At 55.9% G+C, this 10,060-nt stretch overlaps 3 protein-coding genes across 3 annotated transcripts; 1 reads left to right on the top strand and 2 right to left on the bottom strand.

The window, feature by feature from the left end:
* Positions 1 to 177: 177 nt before the first annotated feature.
* Positions 178 to 2,960, bottom strand: GUITHDRAFT_113365 (hypothetical protein; the record flags this gene model as incomplete). The annotated part of the gene is made up of 13 exons (XM_005827502.1): positions 178 to 506; positions 683 to 726; positions 766 to 860; positions 991 to 1,020; positions 1,140 to 1,322; positions 1,373 to 1,528; positions 1,701 to 1,771; positions 1,843 to 1,883; positions 1,943 to 2,040; positions 2,098 to 2,157; positions 2,222 to 2,303; positions 2,357 to 2,439; positions 2,523 to 2,960. 13 exons carry the CDS (start codon positions 2,958 to 2,960, stop codon positions 178 to 180), a joined length of 1,710 nt encoding a protein of 569 aa, XP_005827559.1.
* A 2,563-nt stretch (positions 2,961 to 5,523) lies between these two features.
* GUITHDRAFT_164638 (hypothetical protein) lies at positions 5,524 to 6,404 on the top strand (the record flags this gene model as incomplete). Its single annotated transcript, XM_005827501.1, has 1 exon — positions 5,524 to 6,404. The coding sequence occupies exon 1, from the start codon at positions 5,811 to 5,813 to the stop codon at positions 6,402 to 6,404; it is 594 nt and encodes a 197-aa protein (XP_005827558.1). The 5' UTR covers positions 5,524 to 5,810.
* A 1,477-nt stretch (positions 6,405 to 7,881) lies between these two features.
* Positions 7,882 to 8,901, bottom strand: GUITHDRAFT_52160 (hypothetical protein; the record flags this gene model as incomplete). The annotated part of the gene is made up of 2 exons (XM_005827500.1): positions 7,882 to 8,111; positions 8,343 to 8,901. Coding segments are annotated over 2 exons (789 nt in total), but the record flags the coding sequence as incomplete, so codon positions are not given.
* Between the last annotated feature and the right edge of the window lie 1,159 nt (positions 8,902 to 10,060).

Raw genomic sequence — 10,060 nt, 5'->3', positions numbered from 1 at the left:
ATCCTCGCAAGATCTCCGGCGAAGGCGAAGACAAACGTGTGACGCTCCTGATGATGAGGAGATGAGCTCACAAGAGAGGCTCCTCGAGGAAGAGCGTCAGCGTGCAAGAGGAAGCAGGAGTAGCCGGCGAAATGGGATGGAGCCAGGTACAACACACGGGGAGTGCAACGAACAGTATTATGCGACAGCAGCAGCAGCAGCAGCAGCAGCAGCAGCAGCAGCAGCAGCAGCAGCAGCAGCAGCAGCAGCAGCAGCAGCAGCAGCAGCAGCAGCAGCAGCAGCAGCAGCAGCAGCAGCAGCAGCAGCAGCAGCAGCAGCAGCAGCAGCAGCAGCAGCAGCAGCAGCAGCAGCAGCAGCAGCAGCAGCAGCAGCAGCAGCAGCAGCAGCAGCAGCAGCAGCAGCAGCAGCAGCAGCAGCAGCAGCAGCAGCAGCAGCAGCAGCAGCAGCAGCACTACACTCACAAGTTTGTTCCTCAAGATCGCCGCATCTTCTTCTTGTGCTCTTGTCTGCAAGGATTGAAGTTCAAAATCAAAACAAACAGTATTTCCTTGAAATCCACCCTTTTCCTCTTCTCTTCTCTCCTCTCCTCTCCTCTCCTCTCCTCTCCTCTCCTCTCCTCTCCTCTCCTCTCCTCTCCTTTTCCCCTCCTCTTCGTCTTCACCATCTCATCCTCAGCTCGCACCTTGCCGGCAAACACGTGGGATCGGGGCAGCAGGAGGAGGGGCTCTGCAAGGAGACCATGAGCTCGTGCCATCCCTCTCGCACCGACCTGAGTACAGGGAGAGAAGATCAGGAGGGGAGGAGACGATGTCCGTGAGCTTCAGAGCAACCTCCTCCCCTCCAAAGCTCGCGGGGAAACCCTGGGAGAAGGGTCAGCGAGAAGCTCTGGCGGGAGGAGGGAGGGGGCACAAGCCAGGTGAGCTGCAGGCGGGCAGCTCGATAGGAGAGGAGAGGAGCAGAGGAGAGCTCGTTGTGTCCGCTCAAGTCGACCAGGATGTCAATGGAGAGGTCAGAGATCTCCTGCGCACAAAGTTCATCATGCTCCTGCTCCTGCTCCCTTCCCGCTCCTCCTCTTCCTTGCCCCAACCTGCCCTCCTATTCTTCTGCTCTCGTCTCCTCGCTATGCTCGTTCTTCGCACCTTTGCAATCTGATGCTCCACGCTAGCCTCCGCCGTCCCGATGGCATGCAGCACGATCAGCTCGTCGCACGCGGCGCTCGCCTGCTGCTGCTGCTGCTCGCTGAGCTGAGGCTCCACGAGGTTCTTGTTGATCAGCCCGCACATGACGTGAAAGTTTGACCTGCTGTGCATGGAAAGTAGAGCCTGTAGGAAGTTGAATAGTGAGAAGTTTCCGACGAGGGGGACAGGCAGACTTGTAGAGACTGAGCGTCGACGCTGTCGGACGTGAACGATCTGGAGACCAGGTAGAGGATCCTCAGCTTGGAAGACGTCGAGTTTGACCGCTGGAGCCTTTCCCCGATGCTCTTAGCGAGCTTTCGATGGCTGGCTCGAACGTCCTGCATGTACAACTGCGAGGGAGAGCGAGGGAGGGCCGTCAGACGTCAGTCTTGTCGGCTGTGAGTTGAACTTGTTGCACCTGGATACATCTTGATACGACGTGTGCCGGGATCGCCATGTCGAGGAGGAGAGAGGGATGGACAGAGCAATGATTGTAAGCCACGTCATCATCCACCATCTCACTTGCAGCCTTCCAACACCGTCAGGCTCCTCGCCGCAGGCCATCCTGCCCACCTGGAGGAGAGCAGGACGATCTGTCCAGTTGAAGCAGCCCTGACGGAGTCGAACGAACTGCTCTCCTGCTCAGATTGCCATCGCCCCACACCCGCGTAAGCACCCACCTTGAACCAAAGGCTCCAAGAATGCCTGTTAGCGTGCGAGACATCAGGAATGAAAGAGAGCAAGACGGGGGCGTGTTGTCTTACTGGAGATGAAGAGCTCTTTCCATCAGGGGAAAGATGGACTGATCCGGAAACTTGGCATCTGACTCCTCCTTCTCCATCATGATCTCAACAAGACTCCTCTGGGCATCATAGAGACTGTGAAGTCTTCAGCACCGAAGACAGTCCAGCCCTCCAACCCCATCACGCGTCACTTGCCTCGGGTCCACAGCGATCGCTCGTTCAAAGTTTGTCCGAGCCTGCAAACGTCACCACAATCATCAAGAGCATCGTCGTCATCATCGCTGTCAAAGAAAATCTCACATGCTCCATCATGCCAATGGTCCTCATGGTCGAGCCGAGGTCGTAGTAAGCTCGGGCCGTCACTCCCTTGGCAAGATGTGACCTGCTCGTTGAGCAAGAGGTCACTAGCAAACCTCGCCTTCCCCCTCACAGCACCGACCGTCCATGTCGAGCAGCAGGATCTGTCTGTAACACTCGTACGCTCCCTCGACGTTTCCCCTGGCAAGGTACCTCGACGCCTGCCGGACGTTCGGGCCGTCAACAGGACCAACAACTGCTCCTCCTCCTCCTCCTCCTCCTCTGTCCCTCTTCTGCTCCCCACCTGGTCAGACAGGAGGCGAGCTAGCAGGGGGTAGGAGTCCATCCACGTGGGGTCCGCGTCGATTGAGTCCCTAGCCGCCTTTCTCGCGTTCTTGTGCTGACCCAACTCATCAAGCACGATGGAGACGATACTCAGGCAGGGAGCATGAGGATAAAGTATGAGCAGGACTGTCCCACACGTGTGCAGGGCCTCCTCTAGCCTCCTCGTGCGGAGCAGGTGCCTGGCAGCGCTGAGCTGCTGCGAGAAGAGCCTTGTCTCGAAGTTATCTGCTGCTCCTGCCAGTGGCCGCGGCACCCACTCAGCCTCTGCCAGGATATCTCCTTCTGGATCGGTCAGGTTGTGAGGAAAGAGCAGAGCCAGTCCCTCCAGGGTCTGGGTACACTCGGTGATGGATGCGAGGAGAGCAAGGAAGAAGAGCGAGCGCAGAAGACAACTCATCCTCTGCTGCTGCGCTGCAATGATGATGCTGGGCCCCCCGTTTCAGGGGAGGATCGCAAGGAGCGTCTGCTGAGGGAGCAAGGGTGGGGGGGGGGCGGGGGGCAGGGGGGGAGAGGAGCAGGCGATGTTTTCGTTGTCCTGCGGGGAAGGTCAGCAAGGGGCATGTGCCAGAGGCGGTTGGATCTAGGATGATTTCTCCCTCCTCTCAGGGTATCCCTCCCGCATACTCACTTACCTGCAGCGTTCACTGACCCGTTGCAAGGTTCCTCTTCAGAGTGGAGGGTCAGGGCGACGTCAGACTCTCGGATGCATCTCGTCCTCAACGATACTAGCCTGACCACGCACCCGCGTCCAAGAGTCTCCACAAGCTGCGCTGACCGCTACCCAGTGAGCGCAAGCTTCTGGCTCCTCTCTGAGTCTTGCAAGGATCTCCAGCTGGTTTGCCCGAGTCCTCTTTCAGCTCTCACCGAGTCAGGAAACTCACGGGCACTCACAGTCAGTCACGCCGGGTTGAAGGCTTTTCGTTCAGCGTCTGACTATCGAACCATGGCGCTTTCCTGGAACAAAGAACCCTCCATCATAGCAGTGGGGAGCATAAATTCCAGTCACACTCCATTGCCCGTCACAGTGACGCGACCGTGGGCCTCGACCGGCCGCGCTGTCCGACTCAGCGGCGTCCTCCCGACTCATGATCTCTCAGTGTCGGACGGTCCTCCATGAAGCTCTCAGCCTTCATGGCTCTGCCATCACGGCGATCCCTGGCGAGGCAGCATCATGGCATGAGAGCAGTCAAACTCATCGGCCTCTAAACTGTAACTAAAAATATCACTGAGACAGTGAAATATTCCTTGAGGCCAAACTTAATTCAAATTATGCTGTCCTTGAAAATTTCAGCACAGTCAGAACTCGGAAGTTGCGTCTGCTCACTTTACTCAAAGTTAAGTTAAAAATCTGTACGAAGAGAAGAGGAGGCTCACTCGAGTACTAGTGCCGCCGGGCCCGGCGGGCCGGTATGGCCCCCCGGGCCGGTATGGCCCCCCGGCCCGGAGCCGCATAATGGACCGACTGGCTGAGGCGAGTCGGACTGTGACATCATCGTTCCTTTATATGTGCCAGCAGGTCCTGTAGTTGCCTAGAGAAACAGGGTGGTAGAAGGGAGTTGGAGGGGTAGTGGGTATGTTAAGACGGGCAATTGGACTGGAAAAGAGATGGGTAGGGGTGGGGCAAGGGGAGCTCCGATGGGGGATTGTGGAGATCGGGGCAGTCCAGATGGGTGGTGCAATAGTAACACGATTTGAGGCTGGGGGATAGGGGTGGGGGGTGCATGAAGTACCCCCTCGTTCGTGCGGAATAGTGGGGTATCTGGACATGTAGTAAGAACGATGACAAGATTGGGAGGCCATGGTCAGGGGTAGGTCAGTTGAGATAGGACTGGGTGGAAGGGGTGCTGGTCGATGGAAGGTGGTGGTGGTCCAAGGGGGTGGAGGGTGTAGTGGGATGGAGGAGAACTGTGGTACCAAGTAAGGGGTCTGAAACAGGAGGGAGGGGTACTGGGAAGAAAAAAAACAAATTGGGGGTTGACCACATGGCAATCGGAGCACCCCTATTTTAACTATCTCGAGCCCCCTGGTACAGAACGTGGACAAGGGGGGTGGTATCTAGGGGGTGGGTGTACGTAAAAGAATTGGTGGGGTACTCACAATCTCTATCGAAGGGTGGGTCAAATTGTGAGAATCATACGGTCAAGTCCGAAGGGTGGTCTCATTGAAAAGGGGTAGGGGTAATGGAATTGTGGGTGGTAGGTAGGCACAGAATCGAAATCGGGGGGTGGGGGTGATTGGATTATCCTATCGCTAGGTCAGAAAGAAATCAGGAGATCAGGGGGTAGGGGTAGTCAAAGTACGGGTATGACTTTGGGAAATAGGTTCCACTCGCACACCACCTGGTGGTATTTGGTACCTCCAGTCAAACTGGAGATACAGGAGTGGTCCCTCTTTGGACGGGTGGTGGGGTAGTCGGAAAGGTTGCGATTTTGTGTCTTTTTGGGAGACGGAAGCTTTCTTCAGCAGGTGGGGTGCAAGGAAGTTGATTTGTGGGTGGGTCATCAACTAATGGGTGGGTACAATGGGGGAAAGTTGTCCTTCTAGTACAGGGGATGGAAGGATTGAGGATTGAAGCCTATAAATGGGTGGGTACTTGATGGTATTTAGGATGGTAGGGGGTAGAAGAACTTACACAAAGCAAGGGGGGTAAGAATTTTTCCAAAACCTGGGGTGGGTGTAAATTGAATGAGTGGGTGGGGGGTAGTCAAACGGTGAACTGGGTCAGGGTATCCGGGGAATGAGACTGTAATTGTTGGTATGGACAAGAGGGGTAGGGGTATTCAGACCACCAAATTTTATAAGACAAACAGGGTCTATTTATTGAGAAGAAAGGAGGTAGGGGTATTTTTTGAGGGGTGGTGTTGTGTTTTGTTGTATTTTACTACAGACCGAGCTGGATGGACGAGGGTGGGGTGGGAACCAGGATCGGAGGGAAAGGCGTGACGACAGGAAACAAGAAGACAGGAGGTCAACCAGGAAGGGGAAGAGAGCTTGAGGGAGAGAGAGGAACATAGATAGAGTGACAGAGAGGAAGACAGACAGACAGTGAGTCAAGAACAAGTTTGGTTCGAAGGGGGGGAATAAGAGCTGGATTGTTGGCTTCGATTGAAGAAGGTTCAGGACACAAGCTCGTAGGAACGTCTCGCGGCGACTTCCAGCAAATATTTCAAGCTCAACCTCAGATAATTCTGTCAAAGAAAACGAAATTATTGGTATAATTTGAATCGTGGACGGAGATTCCGGCATCATGGTGTACAGACCCAGCAACCTCATATCAAGGCAAACGAGCAAATCTTTGAGAGAAAATCTACATTACTATGGAGCAGAAGCAGGGAACGTAAATAGCAGCAGGGCAATGAGAAGAGCTAGACCGCATCCGAAGGAGTGCGCAGAGCAGGAGACTGGCAGCTTCCTGCTGGAGGCATACTCGACATTGTTGAAAGTGTGTAAGAGGACGGATGAGATGCTGAACCAGGAGATGGTGGAGCTCTCGGACGACTGCTACTCCTCCGACGACACGACATCCGACGACGTGTCCTCCATACCCAGGGAGATGTTCTCATACTCCGCAGCCAATGTGCTTGCAGAGTTTGTTGGCTCGAGGGTCGAGAACGTGTGCTCTAGGATGCAGGATGCTCTACGGGTAAAGAGCACGAGCTCCTTCAAGTCGCAGAAGAAACCGTGCGGGAGCAGGTCCGTCTTCATGCCTTTTATCGGCTCCACCGTAGACGGGAAGTTCCATCCTGGGTTCGAGACGTTCGATCCGTCGCACCCGGTTCTGCCTCCTCCTCGTGGGCTTTACAGCACTGCAGTGATCTACGAGAGGGAGGACAGTGATTAAGTTTCAGGCCTCGTCTTCGTCCTCGTCCTCCTATTCCTCGTCCTCCTCTTCCTCGTTTTTTTCTATCTTCTTCTCCCTCGCCCACGGGCCTGCTTGTATATGCGACAGAAAGGAAGCTTCGACGGTGGTCAAGTTTTTGTGATATAGGAGCACTGGTGTGAATCTTCATAAACAATTTTTTGAATGATGAGGACTGCTGATGTCATCATGGTCAACAAGTTTTCATTGCTAATAGAGCATCTCACGCTATTCTCCTAACTATGCTGATGCCATCTCGGAAGGGAACCACCACCTGCTCGAACTGCAACCACACGTCACCCCCTGATCCTGCTCACTCCAGCCTCACCTGCGCGCTTGTACTCCCGCTCTGAACGTAGTCGAGCATGGCAGCGACGATCTGTTGGAACTACTCAGGAGCAGCGAGGAGGCAAGCAGGGCAACCTTGTCATCTCTGGTCTCCGGCACCTTCCTCTCTCCGGACTGGAGGACCTTGTCATGCTCATCGATCGTGCTTCCTCGCCACAGGATGTTGTCAGCCAGCACAAGACCTCCCACCGGGATGAGCCCGTGCTCCAGTAGGAAGTTCCTCTGCGACAGCGCAGGGTCAAGTCCACGGTAGGAATGATCCTCGTTTCACTCAGCATTCCCGTTCCCCTTAGCACCCAACCCTTTCCTCCTCCCTCTCACCCCCCCCCCCGCTTCCTCCTCCTCCTCCACCTGCTCGAGGTAGCTGCGCTTAGCGGCATCGAGGTAGACCAGGTCGAAGGGCTTTTGCTTCTCCTCCACAAGCTCAGTCAGGATCGCTTGGGAGTCTCCCACCCTCAGCTGGATCTTGTGGCCGAACTTCGACCTCTCGAAGAAGCTCCTTGCCACTTTCGAAGTCTTGGAATCTCGATCGATGGAGATGACAGCCTCGACGTCCCTGCTGCTGGCCAAGCACATGGTGGTGTAGCCGGTGAAGCAGCCGACCTCCAGCACCCTCCGTGCCCGAGACAGCTCACAGAGGAAGGTGAGGAAGCTCCCCTGCTCGCAACAGTCAGCCGCCAACCCGCCCTCTCTCCCACCGAACCTGCAACGGGCCGGAGCACATGTGATGGACAACAGGGAAGGATTTCCTTGTTTCCTCCGTCAGCTCCTGCAAGAGCTCGGCTTCCCGCAGATACGACTGCGAGAAGTAGGCGCAAAACGCCTCGGCTCTCGCGGACTCGTTTGTCAGCTCGACCTGCTCGCTACCTCCCGCTGGCTGCTCTTCATGTGCTGGGCTCGTCTCAGCGAGAGAGCTGCCGTTCTCGTCCTCCTCTGGCCTCTTCGCTGCCTCCCCAAACCTCGAGGCGAACGCCGCTGAGACGCACTCCCGGATCTTCCTGCACCTGTCGTACTGGTCCGGTACCTCGGGCCCGGACACTGGGATGAGGTTTCCGTCCTGATCCTTCAACAGTGGCTCCCCTGTGGAGTTTGGCATGCGGTCGATCGGAATATCCCGGGTGACAAGCTGGCCGACCCTCCCGTCGAAGACATAGTTGATGCCCTTGAACAAGGAGGCCTTCTCCATCTCCCTCTCGTCTCCTCCGCACGTCTCGTTGAGGTCTCGGAGGTAGCTCACGATCCCTCCTCGCAGTCTCTTCACATCCTTGAAGCCCATGTTCTGCTTTAGGTACGCGCCCACCTTCACGCAACGGATGCCTCCAGTGCAATAGATCATGACCTCTGTCGCAAGGGAGGTCAGGTCAGCTGAGGAGGAGGAGCGCGATGGATCACTATTTTGCGAGGAGGAGCCGGGAGTTTGAAAGGAAAGGGCGGAGAAAGAAGGAGAAAGCATGTGCGGACAGAACAACAAGATTTGGACCCGCAGCAGGGAGCAGGACGAGGCAGGAGGCAGGAGGGTCGAGGAGGCAGGAGGCAGGAGGCAGGGAGGGGGAGAGGGGGGAGGCAAGGCACCTGTCTTGTCAGGCTGACGGCCCTGTAGTTGGCTCTCAATGACATTCCAGGATTCGCTGAACTTGATTGTATTGAGAGGGACCGCCCCATCGAACCTCCCCAAGTCGCTTTCGTAGGTGTTCCTGCAGTCCAAGATCACCACCTCCTTCCCGTTCGACCCCTTCCCCGCCGCCGCCTCTTTCAGCTTCTCGTGCCACTCCTTAGGGGAGAGCTCCTCCCCAGCGTCCGTCCACTCTAGTTTGCGCTCCATCCCGTCCATCAGCACGTACGGTCGTGTCCTCACGTGCAGACTCTCGAAGGGAGCGTTTGTCCCTTCTTCCTCCTTGCGCACAAGCACAGGGTCGCGATTCAGAACTGCCTGTCCCTGCAGCTCGGGCCTCTGCTGGACATAGGACTCCAACCAACCCACCACCTCGCAAGGCACAGCCAGCTGAGCGTTGACTCCCTCCTTAGCCACGTAGGTACGCCCGAGGATCCCGACAGGCTCCCAGTCTCTCAGGTATTCCTCGACGACCAGGTCGGGGTGAGCGATGGGGGTGAAGCTGTAGAAGGAGATCATGCAGTAGTGGGTCGATTGCTCCGCCAGCCGCTTCATCTTCACAACGTCCTCGGAGTACTGGAACACGTTGACATCATCTTCAAGAGCTATCTCGATCTCGAAAGTGGGCGAGTATCCATTTGAGCCCACCAGCAACTTCCGGAGCACCTGGATCGACTTTTCGTCGGTGAGGGTACCCACGCACTTTCGCAGCTTGACGTTGGTCTTCTCGAAGCCGATCTGGTTCACCTTGAGCTTGTAGGGCAGCGCCGAGATGGGGAAATTTGTCTCGAGCACTTCACGGAGGTACTGCATCCCCAGCTGCTCCAAGTCCAGCTGAATTCGCATCTTCTTCTCTTGGGACCTCAGCTGCAGCATGCTGCGAAGACTCTGCTCTACCACCGCCTTGATGAAGACAGGATGCTGCATCGCCGAGTGGGAAGGCCCGCAGACCATCTCGTCCTCCATCTTCATCTCCTTCTTCCTCTTCCTAAGTTCACTGAGCTGTTTTCTTGCCTGCCACAAGTTCATTGTCTTCCCTTGACTGCTCCTTCCACTTGCAGAATCGCCTGAAGCCTCAGGGTCACTGGCATGGCTACTGTTTCTGGCAGATGACGCCCTTGACATCTGCCTCAAGGAAGGGAGAGCCGTGAGGGATGGAGCGCAAGCACCATGGCTTGAGATTTTCCAGAAGCAGGGTATGCATGGCGCTACTATGTTCGCTAAGTGCAGCCTTGAAGCGATGGACATGCGAACCGAAGATAACATGGCCACCCGGTCCACACGAGCTTCAACCTGCAACTGGCAAGAGGTCAGGATGATGCAGCGATTCGGGGGTTGCAGGGTGCGTGTTGGACTCGCCAAGGTTCGCATGCGCTCAACATGACAGAAGAAGACGCTTTCACGAGCTCCTCGACATCAAAGATGTTTAACAACATTGGCATTATATGTGCTACAATGAAGTCCTTTCTTACTCTGTATCCAGTCTCGTAAAATTGACCTCCTCCTCTCTATCCACCCTTGATCTTTCTTTGCTCTCAGTCCATCCATGTCCTGGTACTTCTAAATTAGCTCATGCTGCTCCTGCTCCTCCTGCTCCTCCTGCTCCTGCTCCTGCTCCTGCTCCTCCTGCTCCTCCTGCTCCTCCTGCTCCTCCGCCTTCTCCTGCTCGTCCTGCTCC

Source organism: Guillardia theta (assembly GCF_000315625.1).
Source record: "Guillardia theta CCMP2712 unplaced genomic scaffold GUITHscaffold_66, whole genome shotgun sequence".
NCBI lineage: Eukaryota > Cryptophyceae > Pyrenomonadales > Geminigeraceae > Guillardia > Guillardia theta.
This window is presented reverse-complemented; position numbering and strand designations above follow the sequence as displayed.